Source organism: Platichthys flesus, chromosome 11 (assembly GCF_949316205.1).
Source record: "Platichthys flesus chromosome 11, fPlaFle2.1, whole genome shotgun sequence".
In the NCBI taxonomy this organism is placed as follows: Eukaryota; Metazoa; Chordata; class Actinopteri; order Pleuronectiformes; family Pleuronectidae; genus Platichthys; species Platichthys flesus.
In genome coordinates this window covers 14,235,299-14,255,323 of record NC_084955.1, presented here as the reverse complement: position 1 = coordinate 14,255,323, position 20,025 = coordinate 14,235,299, and the positions used below count along the sequence as shown (strand labels likewise).

At 44.9% G+C, this 20,025-nt stretch overlaps 1 protein-coding gene across 1 annotated transcript; it reads left to right on the top strand.

Annotated features, from left to right (window-relative positions):
• Window positions 1-1,391: 1,391 nt before the first annotated feature.
• skap2 (src kinase associated phosphoprotein 2) lies at window positions 1,392-12,001 on the top strand. Its single transcript, XM_062400158.1, has 13 exons — window positions 1,392-1,567; window positions 3,021-3,126; window positions 3,209-3,234; window positions 3,615-3,716; window positions 4,521-4,601; window positions 5,275-5,358; window positions 5,521-5,645; window positions 6,000-6,063; window positions 6,237-6,362; window positions 6,476-6,550; window positions 7,954-8,066; window positions 11,590-11,686; window positions 11,796-12,001. The coding sequence occupies exons 1-12, from the start codon at window positions 1,528-1,530 to the stop codon at window positions 11,680-11,682; spliced, it is 1,035 nt and encodes a 344-aa protein (XP_062256142.1). The 5' UTR covers window positions 1,392-1,527; the 3' UTR covers window positions 11,683-11,686; window positions 11,796-12,001.
• Window positions 12,002-20,025: the final 8,024 nt, after the last annotated feature.

Here is a 20,025-nt window from a genome sequence, read left to right as displayed (position 1 = left end):
CTAACCAGAAAATCCGCAGTTCGATGCTTGAGTGTCCTTGGGCAAGGTACTGAACTCCAAATTGCCCCTCATTGATAAAAAGTGCAGCCCATAGGTGCACTGTGTGAATGGCTTGTGTGAATAAACATATTGTCGCTCTTGGATTAAGACCAAAGTTATTCAATGTACTCTCTCCAAAGCTACTGGCCTGACAGAGAGATGAATACAGTTTAAGTGGCGTGTGTGTGTGTGTGTGTGTGTGTGTGTCCACCACCTGCAGCTACAGGCTGAAGCTCCTCACCCTGCCCCTCCAGAGCTGCTCTGACGTCTCTCCTCTCGTTTCTCCACAACAACAGACTCTACAGTTCAAAGCCAGGATCAGTCTTTTAACCAGGATTGGGTGATAGTGCCTGTCAAAAGATAAGTCATGAATGAGTGACGTCTTTATAAACAATATGACAACATGCAGGCGGCTCAGGTTGAATACAGCAGGAGGCATGAGCTCATAAGAGGGTTGTTTTAGTCTTGCAAGCATTGTACAGTGGCCCTGAAGTGGAAAACAGCCCAGCAAACCAAAACACGCAAAAGCAAATGTGAAAACCCACAACAGCAAAAAAGAAAATACATTGGCACATGAGAAAACATAACAGAGAAAAGAAAATTCAACCACAAGTCAACACACCAGATGATCACAAAACACTACAGCAAATAAGAAAACACAATGAGAAAACACAACGGCAAATAAAAAACCCAACGTTTTGTTAACACGTCCAATTTGCACTTGTCCAATCAGAGACAAACCTTGTGACAGCAAGTAACCCATTTCACTTATTAGTTTAAAGTTAAGTCCATTTTGTTGTGGTGATTTGTTGTTGTGTTCTGTGAATAATTGTTCTGTTTTTTGTTTTTTTTTATCTACCTTTAAGTTTAGTGACAGAACAATCTCACGGACCATGATGCCAACAAAATGGTGCAGCTCAGTCTCCCTGAAACACCTTGCTTTGAGACTTAAAAAAAACAACAACCTGGCAGCAGTTTGATATAATTGCATTTTCATCTATTAATAATGCCTGTTCAGATTTATTGTGTTGACACGTTTATAAACTCGGAGTGCTGGCTTACATCATTGTGTGGAACCAGGGGCTCCTCCCAATGTGTCCACTGAGAAATATTATCTGGAATCAATCACAAATATGATCGTGGCACAATACGCTCTGACTTTATGAGCGTGTAAAGACCCGGGAAGGCTTCAGACCCCTGTCATCAGGAGTGCACGCGCACAGGCACGCGCACCGGTGCACGCGCACAGCAATGCACCCGCTGATGTAGTGATACGATTAATACACATGAGTGTTTGCTTGTTGAAGTCATGGCGCTGCAGCAGAGCTGTGAGGTCATTTTTAATAGTAACTTCCGTGTGTGTGTTTTGTGTGTGTGTCCACTGCTGCTACTTCCGTGTCGTGAAGTCCCCCCTGCTCCATCGCTGTCTGCACACACAGACACGCACACACACAGACACGCACACTCACTCACACCGTGATCGACACCATGAGAGCGATTCCCGACGAGCTGACTACGCTGATTTCAGGTGATATATGAGAAAGTTGTTTCTTTTCCAGGTTGTTGAGTTGTTTTCTGTGTTTTCTGTGAAAGCTTCACGAGACCGTTGTGTTAAAAAAGAAAAGAGGAAGCACTGACTCAATATGGATGACTGGGTCAGTGTTAGACGCGCTGTGCTGATGATATGCCCCAGAAAACACGGCTTTCACTTGCTGGTTTGAAACAGACTATAAGACGGAGCTACAAACAAAATGCAGCTTTTTGTGTATTGTTGTGCTGTGTAGTGCTGAGCCATTCCTCTGACTAAACAACACAAGCCTAGTGAAGTCAGCAGTGCCTGATCTAAGATTTTTCCAAGTAAGGGGGGCCGCAATTTCCACAGGGGGACAATTATAAGCCCAAGATCCATCCATTTTCTTCTGCTAACCAGGGTTCAGGTAGCAGAGGTATAGCCAGTCAGGTAGGGTTTAGATATCTCTCTCCTTAGCCAGCACTTCCTGGGGGATCCTGAAGCGTTCTCAGGCCAGATGGGATTTGTAGTCCCTCCAGCAAGTTCTCTTCTTCTATTGCTGCGTTCCAGACAACTCGGATGTCGGAAGTTTCTGACCTCCTACTTGAAAAAGTGCAATGAAACTCCACTCAAAGTCGGAGTTCTCTGAACTTGGGGACAAATGTATCTACCCCGACATCAATACAATGGTGGCTCTAATGGAGATGTACATACTGTAGTGCTGAGGCCTGTTGACCCTCTGTTGGACTCTTGTTTCCTCGTTTGTGAGATTGAGTGACAGTGCATTTTTTCTCTCTTATGTATTGGAATGTGTTTCCAAGTATAAAAGTACTGTAAAATAAAATGCCTCTTCTCCCCTCTTCTCTTTGTTAACGTATGAACGGCGGCTGCACTGGTCACAGTTTAATTGTGTTGTCATGAGCAGAATAAACATCAGTTTCTCACGGTCAGCCATGTTTGTTTACGTTTGACGTCGGGCCATCACCATGCACTGGGACGCTTGGAAGTTGGAACTGGGAAATTTCAAGCTGTAATATCCGACATCGACTTGTCTGGAACGCAGAATCATTACTGGGTTTTTTTTCTTGGACTAGATCGAAAGCTTTGCTCTGGGTCTCAGCTCCTTCTCTGTGAAAATGGTTCAGTAGAACACTTGCATTAAAGCCGATGCGGCACCATCCCTGTCCATCATCAATGCAAAATTCCTGATTCACTAAGGTGCATTTTTAAGTCATTGCTTGTTTTCTGCTCGCTCTATAGCTTCTAAAAAAGATACGTATCATGGAATATATTACAAAAATTCCATTCCATCCTTCAAAATGTCTTAAAAAATAATTTATTAACAATAATATTGTTAATGTTTGGGGCACTAAAGGGACCAATCACATTTCAGCTGGGGCCGTTGCCTCCATGGCCCCTGGATATCAGGTTGAGAGAATGATTTACCTTTTCTTTCTTTCTTTTTTTTTAGATCTAGAACAATTTCTCCAGGATGGGTTAAAAGGAGAAAATTTAAGCAAGAAGGCAAAAGACAAGAAGGAAGCGTTCACCAGACGCATCAAAGACTTGAAACTGAAGTATTTCTTAATGTTGTTACTAAAATGTCATTTCATTGTCTGAATTTCAAAGATGTTAACACTCTCACTGTCTCTCCAACAGTTTCCCAAATGAATTTAAGGACAAAAGTGAGTGTTTTTCTTTCTTTATGTTTGTTTACTACTAAATATGTTCAGCTCAGTTTCACCAGTGGTCCCCAACCTGTAGGTCTGGATCTTACACTGAGTACAAGGTATATGGGTCATATGTATTACAGACTATGGTTTGGAACCCCTTCAAGAGGTCAGGTAACATGATGAGATGATAGATTATTAGAGAAAATCCAATTGAGTTATTTAATATTCATACTTAGATACTTTACTTTTGAAGTTTTATCTCATCAGGCTTTTTTAAAACATACCCAAACAGTGTGAAAAGGGAACCTCACCCTTCCAAACCAGTTGGGAACCACTGTCTTACACCACAGCCTGTACCATTGCCCCACAGCTCCCTGTGTTTACTTCGATAGGTGGAGACGACTCGGAGGAGGAGGAGGAAGTCGACAGCAACAACGACGACGGAGCCTCGCTGAAGTCGGAGCGCACGGACAAGGATGACGACGGCGGCGAAGGTAGAAGCCACAAGCTCTTTGCATCCGTCCCCCACACGTTGATCTGCCAGCTGCTAACAGGCTGCGGATCAGAGTATTGGAAAACTGCACGTTGGCATGAAAATACAACAAATCTTAGCATGTGCTCTTTGCGGAAAGTGACGTTGAGTGGCACAATGAACGAGACATTCCAACTGTAACTTGGCAACATACTTGAGGAGCAATTTGGAGGCACCGCTGCTACTCCCCCCCCCACCTCTCACCCCCGCCCCTCTTGACAGCCCGAGCGTGCTTTATTACTCCCAGCTTCGGTCTGGAGGCTGGAAATTACTGCCATGATTTTAGTTTGAGGAAAAAAAAATAACATTCCTCAATATACAGTAGCTCCAACCATGTGTGCTCCACTGTGGAGATCTGTCTAGTTTGTATATATTGTTTTGTTTTTTTCTGGTAAAAACTCTCTATCAGGGAAATCCTTGAAATGGAGGTTAGAGTCCGGAGGTTTATGGGCTGGAAGCAGCTGCGTGTTTTATGGCTGCTCTTTCACACAAAGCAACTTTGACACAGCGGTTGGACACTTGCATTGAAGTTGCATGCTGCGGGGGGAATCTGCAGCGTGACCTCAAATGAGCAGCAAAACATTGCTCAGTGGAGCCTCCGTGACCTTTACTTTTCATTTCAACATCCGTCAACTGAGCACACGATAGCAACGTTACCCAGAAACCCATCCGGTCATATTTAATGTTTTAAAAAAAAATGAATTTCACTGTGACGAATTAAGTAGACTCAACAAGAAACATTTATTTCCCCTCACCTCTTCTCCAGGAGCCCAGCAGTCTCCACCTGTGGCAGCTCAGGAGCTGACGTATGTCTTCAAAGCAGGATACCTGGAGAAACGCAGGAAGGGTGGGTGCTCCGCAAACCAGACTGATACCTGCTAGAGCTGCCTCCACCAAGGCCAAACAATCCCACACAAGATGGCCTAGTTCTTATAGGAGAATCATTAAGGAAGTGGTCTGATAACTGAGATGACTAATTTGTCATTAAACATAATTAAGGTAAGGAAAAAATGCCCTTAAGACTCATCCGCACCAGATTGAATCGGTTCTCCCGAAGCCCAGACCCCTTCCCTGGTGGACATTTGAGGAACTTTTCCTGCCAACCCTCGAGTAAAATGTCCAGAAAATGTCAGAGTGAGCCCATATGAGAATACAGGGACTGTGCCCCCCCACCCTCACCTGAATGTTCTTGTCGTTGGGAGTCCGACAGAAGTAGAACAGCCACAAGTCCAAACCCAACTTTCTCGGTGGAGGGTAACAAGATAGCACATGTTTTGGTTAGAGAGAGAGAGAAAGAGATTTATTTTGAGGATGAAGTCTTCATCCTCACACGGACATCTGCAAGGTGATGCAGTGTTTTGACCTATGACGTCGCTGTCAGGCAAACTTCAGTCAGGAGATCACGTGACAAAACAACACCTCACATCCCTAATTCCTCCCGTGTACGTTTTAAAGACGATGCACACTTCTAATTGGCTTCATATTGAACACTGAGATAATTGTTAACCTTCCCTCCACAGACCACAGCTTCTTTGGCACCGAGTGGCAGAAGAGGTGGTGCGCTCTAAGCCATCAAACCTTCTACTATTACGGCAGCGAGAAAGGTACCTAGTTCCTTTTTTCATCTCTTATATCGTCCCGGTTTTCTTGTTAATTAGGATTCACACGTTTGAGAAACGCTCAAATGGGCTTGTTGTTTCCCAGGTTTTGACAGTTGCTGTTCTCCATGCCGTTAATGACAACGCTTTGATTTTTCCCTCTCGCAGACAAGCAGCAGAAGGGCGAGTTCAGTATCGACGGGTACGGTGTCAAAATGAACAGCACCTTACGCAAAGACTCAAAGAAGGACTGCTGCTTCGAGATCACGGCTCCAGACAAGCGAGTCTATCAGGTAGGCTTGTCTCCCTCTCCGCGATGCCGCCAGGAGAAGTGCTCCTCCTCAATTGGAAAAACAAAGATGGACGTGAGATGTGCCATGTTAGAAACTTGGCGAGCCAGGCGCGTGTGTGTGTGTACTTGCACTTCATTAAATCGTTATTTATTTAAAAAGCCATTCATTCATTTGACACTGCCGCCTTTGCAACCTGTCATGCATATTTTAAAAAGTGTTCCTGACATCCAGACTCTTCCAGGCGGAACATTTTACTATGCATAAACGCAGCATTATTTGTTTATGTTAATTAATATATGTGGAAGTGCACATTGCCCTGACTGCAGTCTTCTTGTCTCTCGTCTTTCATCGCAGTTTTGTGCGTCATCGGTGAAGGAGGCGGAGGAGTGGGTGAAACAGATAGACTTTGTCTTGAGAGGTTTGAAATGTTTTAACCATAAGAATATTAATTATACCGTTAATCTGTCAGTGAAAGCATTTGTAAATCCCCCAATCATCTAAATATTTGCCCAGGTTACTCTGTGTGTTGGTGCTCTAATAAGACAAAGTTATTGTGTGTTAGTCAGACTTGTTATCTTTCCCTGTGTGTAGATATGTCGGGCATCATCCCTGAAGAAGAGGACGACGATCCGAAGTTGTACGACGACGTCGGTCCTATAGAAATAGAAAAAGAAAAGTCTGTGCCGATTGACGAGGACATCTATGAAGAGCTCCCAGGTCCGACCTCACGTTTTATCACTGCTGGACTTAGTTTTTTACTTTCTTTCTATCTGCTAATTGCATGGACATTCATAAACTTAATAGCTCCCTCATCCGTCATGTTTCTGCAGAGGATGACATGCCCGTTCAAGCCAAGCCTCCTGTAAAGGTGGAGCCATCTAACAAACCTGCTCCTCCCGCTGCAGGTAACACAGAATTCGAATGAATACGATGCATTACACATGATGTGAATACACCCAGTTGAGAAGAAGTGGCATTAAGGGGAACTTGCTGTCAACTGAAAGCTGTGACTGCGCGATGCTGGAAATAACTTTCAGCCTGCTTAACTTCCTTCTACGACATGTTACAGTTTCATTAATAGACAACTTCCTTTCACAAGAATTGACATGCTGTATTGTTCTAAGTAGAAACAAATACTGTAATATAAGAACATTTTATTAACTGTCTCCAGGTGAAGATTCAAAACACATTGACACACTAAGTGAAGTGGTGGAAACACTAATGGCCAGGTCACAAGCTGTTTGCTGATTCCATACTGGAAAGCTACTCAATACAAAGCTACTCAAAAAAGAATCAAACTGGTGCTTTATAACAGAGCTGCAGCTAATTCTTTTCCTTTGGTCTTGTTTTTGTCCAGCCGACTTTCAGGTTTCAATGATGTGAAACAGAAAGTTTCACTTCAAATATCACTTGAATGATGAATCTATCAGAATAATTGCAGCTGAGTCAAGTGAGAAATCACCTTATTGTGTAATAGTTACAGTTTTCCTCTACCAGGATGTGAGGATTCAACTGGAAACCTGCATAGATAATAACTGAACTGTTGTGAACGTCATTATGGGATAATGATGCAAACAGCAAAGTGACAAAATAAAGAGTGTCACTTTTTTCTGTCACTTTGCCGTTTCCTCTTTCACTCAGAATTAGTATCAAATTTAGACAGTGTCTTGTATGAGCACGTTACTCACGACCCACATCCACACTTATTCTGTTACATACTAATTCTACAGTCTGTATACATACAGACTGTAGAATCCTATATAGAATCCTATATATTGAATTTGATATATACAAAATTAAGTGACAATACTAACATTAAATGATAAAATACTCGTTGGACTGAATATTAAAATATAAATTACACCTTTTGTTTTTATAAAATCTAATACTTTATTGTTTTTCAAGATTTTCAAAGATGTCCAGGAAATATCTTGCATATAATTAACTTTTATTTGGTTTATTTACACCCTTTCCATTTCCTGTCTACATTGCATTGTGAGGAAATGGTGTAGATCAACAGCCACAATATTATCAACAACATTATTTATTTGCCCTTGTTTTACATTGTTATTTTGTGTTGTCAGTATGAGTATACTACACACTCTGAAGCTGTGAACTGTGTTGTGTTCACCATGTTGCCTTTCATCACGGCTCCTCCAGATTCCGCTTCAGGCTCTCTACTGCCACCTGTTGGCTCTGCTCCTCACAACTAACAATCCCTGTGTGTTTCAGACCTGTAGAGGTAGAACAAGGACTTTCTCTAGGAAATAAAACTCCTTATCTGTTTTCACACCATTCTCCTGTCTAGTTGATAAGAGCACAGACTACCAGAACTTCTTCCAGGGCTTGTGGGACTGTGCAGGGGATCACCCAGATGAGCTGTCCTTCAAACGAGGAGATGCCATCTACATCCTGAGCAAGGTACGCCCAGACGACTAGTGAGAAAAGCCTTGATTTGTCCCCAGCAGCATAAAGCCAGGATTTAGTCAATCTCGAATGTAAGGCCAACGTTTGAGTGGAGGTTTTTCAGTCAGCAGGATTCTGCTTGTCCAAGACAGACCACCTAAAGTGAGTTATTTCCAGGCCCTGAGAGGAATTGACTGTTCACATCCTTTACTGGCAGCGGCTGACCCACCACCTGGAGGTGGAGCGGCTGATGGTAAGAGGCAGGCCGGGCTCGTCTCCTTCTCTGGCACTGTGATGGGGATTAGTCGTGTCACAACGGAAACTGTTTTAGTGTTGTTGGCGGAAGCCGGGGCCGAGCTGGCACACGGCTCCATTCCATCACTTCCATCTGGACTGTTTCAGCAAGCCACCGCCGCTGCTGCTGCCATGCCTAGGCGGCGAGGCAGCCCTCAGCCCACACACCTCCCAGACATCGCTCTCACCTCGCCAAATAGGAATGTGTGTTCTCAGGAAACCCAGGCCCAGTCCGCCGCTCTATTCAGAGCAGGTGAGGACGTGTAGTGGACACAGAGTTTCCACGGCTTGTTGACTGGGCGAGGGCCCCAGGTGTGGTGCTTCGGAGAGGTGGCTCTTTACCTTTTTATTACGCAGCAGCAAACAGGAGACCTTTTGTGCTGAGCTGGTGCATTCGGACGCCAAATTGGATTTTGTTGTGATACATTTAACAAGCTTGTTTTTTTACATTGCACAGCAAATGCGTCCAGGAATTATACGCTCCAGCAGATTCCTGCGGTTTGTGTTTTTTAAAAAAAAAAGGAAAAAAGTGTGAAATGTGCTCCATGTTGGCTGCATACAAATCCTGTCTGGTTTGGTTTCTATGGAGCATGTAGTCATCTGAGACACACTGTTAACAACAGGCCAGAGCCATTTTCAAATTCAAGTCTGCCATCTAGTGGCCTAAAGACTCAAAGGCACACTGTGACTGATGAGCGCCAGACATTTATTTATTTATAAAGCCATCCGTTATAATTGTGTGTATTACCTCAGTGTCCTTATCAATCAGGGCAAATGAACTAGGCTGCAGCCGCAATTTATTTTCCTTATTAATTAATTGCTACTCATTTTTCTGATTAATTGATGAATTTCCCGCTTCGTAAAATGTGAGGAAATCGTCCATTAAAATTTTGCCGGAGCTTGAGACTACATTTATTTTGTCTGACAAACCTCACGAAATCCCAAAAGGCATCGAGCTATTATACATTTCAGAAGCAGAGACGAGCACCTCTGTTTGATAAACGGCTCAGGCAAAACTTTGATTAATTGATTCACCACTAAAGGACGGAAACAAATGCACAAAGCAGACAGACGCATCAATGCTCATTGGCCAAATGCCTGTTTATTACTCCTCCTCCTCCTCCTCCTCCTCCTCCTCCTCCACCTCCTCCTCCTCAGTGTGTGCACGGAAAACAGCAACAAGAATCAAGTTGCTCTTTCACTCAGACTGGGAGTGCCATTAGCTGAAACCTTGGTGTTGGGGGTTGTGGTCCGCTGCGAGGGGCAATGACCATAAAACGTGTCTGGACTGCGGCAGCCAGCTGCAGCTAAAGTGGACAGCCAGGCAACCCCCCCCACCCCCCCAGCCCCCCTCCCCACCTACCCAGTTCTCCTTTCTCCCTCTTCCCTTGCGGCCCTCAACAACACCCCCCCCCCCCCCCCCCATTCCACAGCCCAGAAATAGCTGCGGTGTTACAGCTGTGAGACCCCCCAGTCAGGACCTGGGTGTTGATTATGGGGTCTGACTGGGGGGGGGGGGGGGGGGGGGGGGAGTGAGGGGAGTGAGGGGAGTGAGGGGAGTGAGTGTGTTGCCCCGGATATGCTGCAGCACATCCCCCCCCCCCCCACGCCCCCTCAAGGTGCAAGTGACTGCACATAAAACAAATTGAGAAATGTAACATCTCACTTAGCAGAAGTGGCTGGATGGGTGGATAATGGGTGATGGGTTGATGCCGCTGCCGTTGGCTCGCTCTCTTTCGTCGGCAGATCTGTCCTCAACTTATCGCTCTTTTTAACAACGTGTGCTTGTAAATCGACGCTTCGGGCAGCCTTTCTTTAGCCCCAGCTAATACACTTACAGGATGGCGTTATCGGGGCAGCTTTGGGGTGTATTTGCGCCGTCGCAGTGTGCGTGGTGTCATTTGTCTTCCGCAGCTCCACAGTGAATGTGCGTTCTCGTGTTGTGCCCCGCACTCACTCAAGCACGAGGGATTTGTCAGCCGGAGCTACACAATGAAGTGTTGCTGTATTCAAAGGCCGGCTGCAGGAAGTCATAATGTGCTCTCACACACACACACACACACACACTCACTCAGACACACACACACATGCTCGTTCTCGCACCGTCTTACACACACACACACACACACACCTCATGTCAGTCTGCCATATTATCCCCCAGGGGCGGGTGATAAAGTGATATTTCCATCATGTGACACATAAATGAAATGGATGTGAGCGTTTCTGTTTGTTTGGTGTGATGTTTAATTTGCGGTTAATAATTTAGATGCACTAATAACACCGTACTGCGTTCCCATCATCATCTGACTCTGTGACACCGACAGTAAGTCAAGCCACTGTTTTTTAAATCTGACATGACAACCAACCCATTAACACACAACTGTCAGTGCGAACCATCGCTATTGTTATTGGAATCTCCCTGTGTCTGATACCGGCACACGATCACTTACATCCACCACTGTCTCCTGGGAATAACTGGACACATGTGGTTCCCTCTCTGAAACACTGTGGCGGCTCCCCTTCCCTTCAGCCGTGTCAGAACATGATCTTCAGAGCTGATTCACGTCCCAGGAAGACTTTGATGGGAGTTCAGGCTCTTGGCCAAAGAGAAAGATACAGGGATACCCCCCCCCCCCCACACACACACACATCCACTCTTGTCTTAGATCTCTGCTCTCGTTGTCCTCCTCACATCTCAGCATGGTGACAGCCATTTGGAGCCATTACTTGTCACGCCGTGACACATTTATGTTGCGCTGTGCCCCCGCGCACACTGAGGTTTTTGTGTGGAGCGGTGGGAGAACGTGTGTTCAATCTCGGGACAGGCACCAGAGGCGGCGCAGGGGAACAGAAATACGTCGAGGGTGATGGGATGTTGTGGGATTGGAAGGCAAACAGTTACATTTAGATGACTAAGCGTTGAGTTATTTGTTCATAACTTTGAATTTTTATACATTTCTTTGATATTCTGTTATTAAGTCTCCAGCAGAAGAATTCAAAACATGAATTACTGCTTTTGTCTCTCACTCTGCCGAAGATGGAATTATGAAATGTGTGACATTAATGCTTGAAAATTACCTCAACATCGATCAAAACAATAGATTTTACTGTCGAATTATTAATCGAAGATCTTATTTTATCATTGAACACTCACCTGAGCTGTTCTTGTCTGACAACTGATCAATATTTATTACATTTCTGTTTTTTTTTTACGCACAATGTCTCCACTCTGTCCCGTATCCAGGCGTACCAGAACTTTGGCTGGTGGGTTGGAGAGAAGAACGGAAACATAGGAATTGTCCCAAAAGATTTTCTGATGGAGCTTTACGCTATATAATAATGTAAGTTACATTCTTCTTTTTACTAGTTAACAGACAAAACACAATTATTCTAATATGCAAATGGTACAAATCCACCTTATTTTAACTAGTCCATTGTGTCACTTTTCAGGATCATCCCCCCCCAGAGCCACTGTGAGAGACTGATGACTAGACGACAAGATTTTCACATCACTGAAATACATATTTAAGAATATTTCCCCATTTTGCACCGATTATTTGTATATATTTTTCTATGCAGCATCCACAGCATTTCATGCTTTGCTTTGGCAAACTTGTTATTAGCAAATGGCAAAATTAAAAAAGACTTAAACATGATCTATTGTATTGTATTTTTTGTATTTATTTAAACTACTGCTAAAGCCACAAGGTGGCAATAGAGTCTCTTTAAAGGTCATAGATAACCTCGGTAACAGAGATGCTCCAGGCAAAAATACCTGCTGCCAGATTGTTCTTTCACCTTGAAGCAGAAATGTTCACATGAGGTTCACAGAATGAAGGTCAGGAGAAGAGTTAACAGCAGAGAGCGTAGTCTAGATCTGGGGCTCACACATAAGGAATAAGTGGCTTCATCATTAACATCACAGCCGAGTGAAGCACATTATTCAGCTTCTGTAATGTGAAGTTATCATCGAATCCAGTGTGTACACAAACCCCATGTGCACAAACCGCTGCATAAATGGAAATCTGATTTATTTTTAAAAGCTGAGCTTATTCATCTGGTCAGCACTTTTGTTCCGGGGCTTCAAAGGGACACTGTGTTTTTATGGCACCTGGGAGACTTGGCTGGGCAGAGGATCACGGCGTGGCAGATGGTTGGCTGTGCTGCCTGCCTGTGTGAAACGGCCGAGGTGCAGTAATAAGACAGCCACGCACACAGATAGCGGGGATGCTTATCGCCCTCTGAGGGGCTGTTTGACAGCAGGCAAGGTGGCGTTAGCCCAGCATATCCCACTGAGGTTACATCCATACTGTACATCTCCTTTACAGTGCTCTCGCTGAAAAGTCCAAGTTATATAACATACCTTTTCCTTTTTCGCCCATCGATGCAGTCCTTTTCAGTTTGCTGCGGATAAAATGGCCTTGTCAAGGTTTTCTCAAGGTTGCGAGAAAATGGGAAGGAAAATGCATTCATTAACCAATAACTCATGGTATCTTTCTCTCCCTCTATTTTTTTCCTTGCTCCTGTCTCTCTGTTTTGTTCGTTTTTGAGTGATGAGCTCGTCCTCTGTCCTCTGGGTGACATTCAAAGCCCACATAAATCCTGCTCTTTACTCTATAGTGCGGTGATAAAGCCTCTCTGCTAATTGAAGATGTAATGAATTACCATAATTAGTTATTGAATATACTACATTGGATCTAGAGAGAGGAAATGCTTTGTTTTACTGTAGGGAAGGGACGTGCAGTGTAGTGCAAGAATGTGATATCGAGGCAGTGGAGATGCACCAGTCGCGACAACTCCGACAACATCAGCCTGAATAATTCAGGCATTCAAGTAGATTATGAAATATTTAAGCCTGTTTTGGGAGTGATGCTGAATTTGTGGATTTAAACCAGAAGCAGAAATATTTCTTTTGCTGACATAGCTCAGTATTTCCCCCTAAGATACCTCCTTTTGAATGCTAGGCTACGGGTTAGCTTGCCAAAGGCATGTGAGGCTAAATATTGCCTCTCATTTTTATGTGCCAATAAAGGATTTCCTTAATGGATGTCAACTACCTGCCCATCCCCCCGTTAGATGGGGACAGCCATATCCTCAGAATATACAGGTTCTTTTATTGCAATTTAACATCAAGATATAATGTTTCATAGATAAATGCCACGGTGCCATTAATTTACCGAGCACTAAATTACACTAATGATACCAGAATATCCCTAATTAATACTTGCAACCATAAAGATACACTTTTACCGGCCAAATATATATAGATTGAGCTTCTGAGTAATTATGAATAAATTTCTGTTTGCTGAGAAAGATGATGGAAATATAAAAACAAATTCACGTGAGATACAGAATCCATTTCTCACCGACGGCTTTTGAGCTCATGTCTTCTTCTCTGATGTGTGTTTTACTTTTTTTACGTCCTCTTTCTGTCCGCCCCTCCCGTCAGTACACAAACACCCTCCTCCAAGTGATACCTGCTCATCTTCATTCATGCCATCATCATTTCATCCCATTACCCCCGGGGTTAGTGGGGAGGCTAAAGACTTGATCTATACCACTTTAGAGAGGTAATCTTGATCAAGCTGTCAGCTGTTTCTTCTGCTCTTTAACCAGGTCACCGGACCATAGATCACGCCGCGGCTTCGTGGAGAGTTTCTGTCAAGAATAACACGGCCTTATTTATGTGGTATCCCCTGACATTTTGCAGGAAATGGATTACCTCTCCAACTGGCCCACTGTCAGCATTCCATTAGAGCCTCTTCCCCCTCTGGTCTAAATCTTAAAAATCTGAAATAGACACTTTTTAAATGCAAGTCACTCTTAATTGAGGTCAGTTTCTGTTAACATAACTCACGGCGGCTGACAAATTAAGGTTTCCATGCAGCTCATTTATGACATTGCCCGGAGACACGGTGCATTTAAAGTGAAAAAAAAAAAACGCAGATCATGACAGGCTTTGAAAAATTCATATTTCTGAAGTTTTGAGGCCGGGACTTTCATTTTCTTTCACCGATTTTTCAATATCTAATGGATAAACGTACGTTAAGAGCGGCAGAGTGGGGATGGGGGAGGGAGGGAGGTGGGGGGGTGGGGGGGGGGAATAGTGGCAGGCCAGTAAATATGGCTTCGGACAGGTCATTTATTACGAGCACCACGCCCACCTCTCTCCCATGTTACCAGTGTGTCTTCCCCTGTCCTCATCAAGCTGCGGGTCCCGTGTCTGACAGGCCGGTTTTCCGCCTTCAGAGACATCGACGTATTGAGGATCCTACTAAAACGCCATCACGTGCCACCTGGAGCTGTCACTGCTGCACTCGTCCTCTCTCACTTCCTCCACTGTAACACACCCAGGCCTCACGTGGAGTGTGTGGGGTTTCCGGCGGCGCGGGGCCTGTCAGCCGGCGCAGAGCTATGTGCTGACATGTCACTCAGGATAAATCAGGCTTATCAAAGCGACGGCTGTTTGTCCACCTGCTATAAACATCTCCCACTCCATCCTCCACACGGATTATTTACAAGGCTGCAGCCTCTGTACTCTGGCCCTGTTTATTCTCCGGCTGGGGCTCTAATATCAGGTCAGCGCTCCGCCACTGATTTACTCGGCTAGTTAGTGAGGTGAGTAATGGCCGTGGGTGGTCCGGGAGGATAGTTTGTAATCAGGAGGGGGTCAAAGATGCGAGAGATGCTCTAACTGTAATTACAGCCCTCGCCACACTGTGCAGCTCACACCTCACTGCAGCTGCCAGTCCTGTGCAAACTGATCATTCCTCCCTCGCCTTCTCTTTCTCCCCTTTTAACCCCCCCCCCCCCACTGAGATAGATGCCACTGGTCGCAGTGACCCCACGGTCAGGTTAGGATCCGGAAGGTGTGAGGGCTGCAGTTACAGGAGCTTGCTGAGCTAACGCAGTCACTGGATAGCGGACTGCTGCCACGGCTCCCGCTCAGTGTCAGCTTTGGTATGTGTCCAAGCACAGGTCCTGCCAAGCTACCCAGAGCCACGGTCTGAGGACACAGACAGTTTACCGGCTGCAACTACACACAAATTACACAACTTTCAGATTCGAATTCTTAAATGCGTGACACCGTATTTGAATAATGAATATAATGTGTAGATTTTGCAGATTTGACGGATGAATTTTGATGATTTGGCCTCTTTGCACGTCACACCATGGTTTCGTGTTACTTGTTGAAGTTGAGTTATTGCTGGCAAGTCTTGAAGGCATCAAAAAATATGACATCTGTTTTATTTGTGACGTAGAAGTTGAGGCACTCAAATCAAGTATGGAAAAAGTCACAAATCTGCAAGTTAGATTAATAAGCAACTTGGAGAAAGCCAGAAAACAACGCACTCTATGAATATGAAATGATATAAACACCTTTTAGTTGTGACTTTGTGTTCATTATGCCTAATATCTATTTGTGTGTGTGTGTGTTTTGGGGGGGGTATTTCTCTATTGAGACGTGTCAAACGGCTACTGCAAGTATTTGATTCACTCTGGAGACTCAATACTTTTCACAGGCGCTTTAAATAAACTTGTGTTGCCTCACTGCAGCGCTCAGGTCAGCAGCAGCGGAGTAAGTGGAGCAAGCTCTGGGGAACAGTGAGAGGGTCTAAAGAAATCCATCTAAATATGATCAACAAGATGAATGTGACGATAAAAAAGTAATCTAATCTCAGAGGCCCTCTTACTTTCATTATGAGCCGTCAGCTGGGGAACTTCCACACTTTGGGCACGTGAGGGTGATCTCACTTCAACCCTGCGCTGGAGACGACCATGAGCAAAGGTCTCGAAGCTCTGGTAGCTCTGACGCTACCAGAGCTTCTGATAAATGTGATAATCCTGTGAATATTCCCAAAGGAAGGGAAACAGTCAAATTCTCAGGTCTTTATTCGAATGACACCAGAAATGAGGAAATTCACACTTTTCAGGTTTGGCGCTTCGCATCATGTCGCGTGCATATTAATGAATTTGACACAGGCCTATTAACATACCATGAATGATAATCACGTGCATTTAGGATACTCATTACATATGTATTAAATGAATAGCAGGTGGGGTAATTTGAGTAATTTGTGGCTACATGCAGACACTGGGATGATGGACGGTGTCTGGAGAAGACAAGCTGAGCCGGCCAGTGGATCTACTGCGGAGTAAGGAGAATTTAGGCTCATCATAAAAGATTTCCCCTTGCCTCTTATTTCACTCGGACATTTTTATGTTTTTTTTATTTTCTACCTCATTGCAGCCGTGAGCTGCCTGCTGATTTACACACACTGGCAGCGAAGCACAGTGGCCTCAAGAGACGGTGCCCTCTACCCCGCCATTTTTTTTTTTTTTCCTCCCCTTGTTTCTCCACCCTCCGTCGTCCTCTCGCTGCCACCGCCAGCCGTCCCTCCATTCACTGAGCTGGATCTGACCAAAGAGCTCCCCCTCTACTCGTTCCTCATCTCTAACAAGACATTAGTCTGGCGGGGCACTTATTCACACATGATCCTGCGGCACACCGGGGGGCTGCTCCCCTGTGCCAGGACACAAATTCATACAAGGGTGAGCAAAAGACACTGGAGGTATCTCACAAAACTCCACTTCATTTTCGGAGTCATTAAACAATTGGCTGAGCTCACCGCAGCCATTAGGACTCTTGTTTGTGAAATGTCTATAATGTGAACTATATACACAATAAGCACACACACGGCCCTTGCCTCTCTCTTCTGTTTTCAACCCCTCCCGAGGGAACATATCAGATTTTACACACCATATTATTTCAGGAAATTATGAAGCGGTGATCTCAACTTCCCTCTTTCCCGCCTCAGGCCCAGCGTTCCGGGACGAGGAGCCGCCTTCACGCTGATCGGCCGCAGATTCCGGGGGGGGGGGGGAAGAGAAGCTGTTGCTCGCCATGGTACACCGACCACCCCCGTTTCCCAGTAATTGCAACATCAGTGCACCAAAGAAGGCGACAGCATGCGGTGGTGGAAGTAGCAGGTATGGAAGCCATGCAGAACCGAGCGGAGGTACCAGAGCTGCTGGGGTTTGATAAATGATGGATGGCTCCTAATTCAGCTCATTTCCATCTGCGACAGTGGAGTCTCGGAGAGGAATGTTTCAGCCTTGAGGAAAAAGTGTTGTTTTTTTTCCCCCATCAGATTGAAGCAGGTGTCAGGATGTGGTTGGCTCCGGGACACACACACACGCACAAAGAGACACACACACAGCTACAAGGACAGATGTAACGTCCGAAAATCCCCTTTTTGGCTCTCAGGTTGGGGAGTTTTTGTCGCCCTCGGTAAATCCTCCCTCGGTGTTGGCATGAAACGTGGGAGACCTTGAAAGACATCCAGGGCCGAGGCACATGTTATTAACAGTTCAATTAATCCCAGACTTCCAGATCATTTACCGCGCTCCCTCATCCGCCTCTATATATAGTGAATGTGATTGTCTTGCTGTTTAACAAGCTCCACGTCAGTATAACCAGCCTCAGCCATTATCATATCACTGCGATTGGTGTTATGACTCTGGCACGGTTCCTGCGAGGTCTCATCCCGTATCTATTGGCAATGGAGCTGGGCCTGTCTGATATCGACTCGTCCCCGGTTCCACAGAGTTGCAGTCACAGAGATTTAATATCTCAAGTGGTGCTGAACTCCTCTCGCTACTAATGGATTCTGTATAATGTGGCACTTAAAATGCATTAGCTGCCGCTGATTTATCTGTAATTTGCCTCCACTGGAGCATATCTCCCTCAATACTTCAATTTGTTTTTGGCTTATAGGGGAGGAACGCTGATTGGGATTTCATATTGTTGCGTTCGAGGTTTGAACATTTGGCTCTTTCCTCCGCGCAAAGTGTTTTCTTGTGTTTTTCTTTCGTGTAAATCGCGGTTAATTACACAACGGTGGGGATAGTAAGTCAAGCATGAGATCACAGACATACGGTGGCGTTTATTCGAGCTGTTGTGGCAGAAAGACGTGCTGACTTGGTCTGAGGCAGATGGGCAGCTCCCAGAGGGGCCGTTTTCCTTCATCTTATCTTTTAAAGTTTTATGTGTCAAACAATAAGCATGCTAATTAGATTAAACTGAGCTAAAGCATTTGTGGAAATAAAGAAAACCCTGATTTTCTTTTCTCTCTCTCTCACTTTTATGGTTATCTCCAGCTAAGTTCCACCCTGAAGTCAGGGTGATCGTTTGCCAATTGATCGGTTTCAATGTGTCGGTGGCGTCATGGCAGCAGAGCCCATCTGACAGGCCGAGCTGCAGCGGCTCAAGGTTAACGGCCAGTGCACACACCAGTCTCACACCATTTAAAAGAGGAGTCGATTCAGCTCTGGACAGGTTCCAGTGAAACCAGCAACATAAAGTGTATAGGACCGATCTGAAACAAGCAGCCCTTCACTGTTAGAGACTTGTTGACACCAGTTGCAGAGACATATGGCAGAAAGTGTTACTGAACACAGCCAAGCATGATCTGTGTCACTGTTGATCTGAAAAATATAACTGACGATGACTCTCTGCACACACAGACACACACACACACACACACAAAAAAGCACCCACACCCATCACACTTACACTACTCATTTTGTTGGTCTAAAAATAGTCAACTTTGTGTAAACTTGATAGAATCTAAATAGAGTATCCACAATGTCAGTGAAGACCTAACCTCATAAAATCTTCCTCTTTTTTTTGTGCCTTACTTACAGAAGTGCCAAGAGGAACTCTAAGGACACCACATGTGAAGGGCAACAACTTCTCGTTTCGGAATATGTGCTTGTCTACATCTTATCAATGACACCACAGTGAAATTTCAGACTTCTAGGCCTGACCTTGTGGGAGACAGGGAGTGTTTTGGTTTAGTTTAGGTGTTCCCAGAATGGCCAAATTGTGCCAAAACTACAGAACTGTTATTTGAAAGAAACAAGATGTAGCCCATCGACTCATGTCTGACGGAGCGACTGCATACAATGAGGTCACCACAATGTCACAGTGAAGTGAAATATAAGAGATGGGCCGAGTGAATTAAATTCTTTGACGACACAGCCGGCTGCTAAAACGATCACTGAAGAATGTTTTATGCAGGAGGACAATGGAAGGTTGCACAAAACTCCCAAGTAGGAATTCATGAAACCACATTTAGGATATAACATTGAAAAAAAAACATTGGTAGATTGAATGGTAAGACAGGTGTAGCTCTCCAAGTGCACACATCTGTGAAAACGCAGAGGCATAAAAATCCTCCTGAATATCCGCCCAAAGCAAACATCTGCAGCAGCCGCCGTGCATGTGTTTGGAGGTGCAGGGGGGGGGGGATGCTGGCTCCACGTCGTTAAGCCCTGACAAAGACGACACATGCATTTACTGCATTACCATACCTGGATGCGCATGGGGTCACATATACACCCACACATCCTCAGGAAAGGACGTTCCACCCCTCCAGTTTGATGTGGTGGGCTTCCCTACCCACTCCTCTGACTGTGCTGCTGCTCCGAGCAGAGCAAGTGTGGGTTGACGTCACCCCTCTGCCACCCCTGCACCACCAGCCTTTTGTCTGATTCTGAATTTATAATGAATATCACAGTGGTCTGCAGAGACAAAGCAGACCCTAATTAGCTGTGCGGATCTGTGAGTTGGCCGTCGCTCTGTTTAGTGGTCATCACATCTGCATAAGCCGCTCAC

Coding starts and splice junctions, on each gene's coding strand:
- skap2 (XM_062400158.1), top strand. CDS start 1,528: ATGAGAGCGATTCCCGACGAGCTGACTACGCTGATTTCAG. Junction 5,359..5,520: donor CTATTACGGCAGCGAGAAAG/GTACCTAGTTCC, acceptor TCCCTCTCGCAG/ACAAGCAGCAGAAGGGCGAG. Junction 6,363..6,475: donor CATCTATGAAGAGCTCCCAG/GTCCGACCTCAC, acceptor ATGTTTCTGCAG/AGGATGACATGCCCGTTCAA.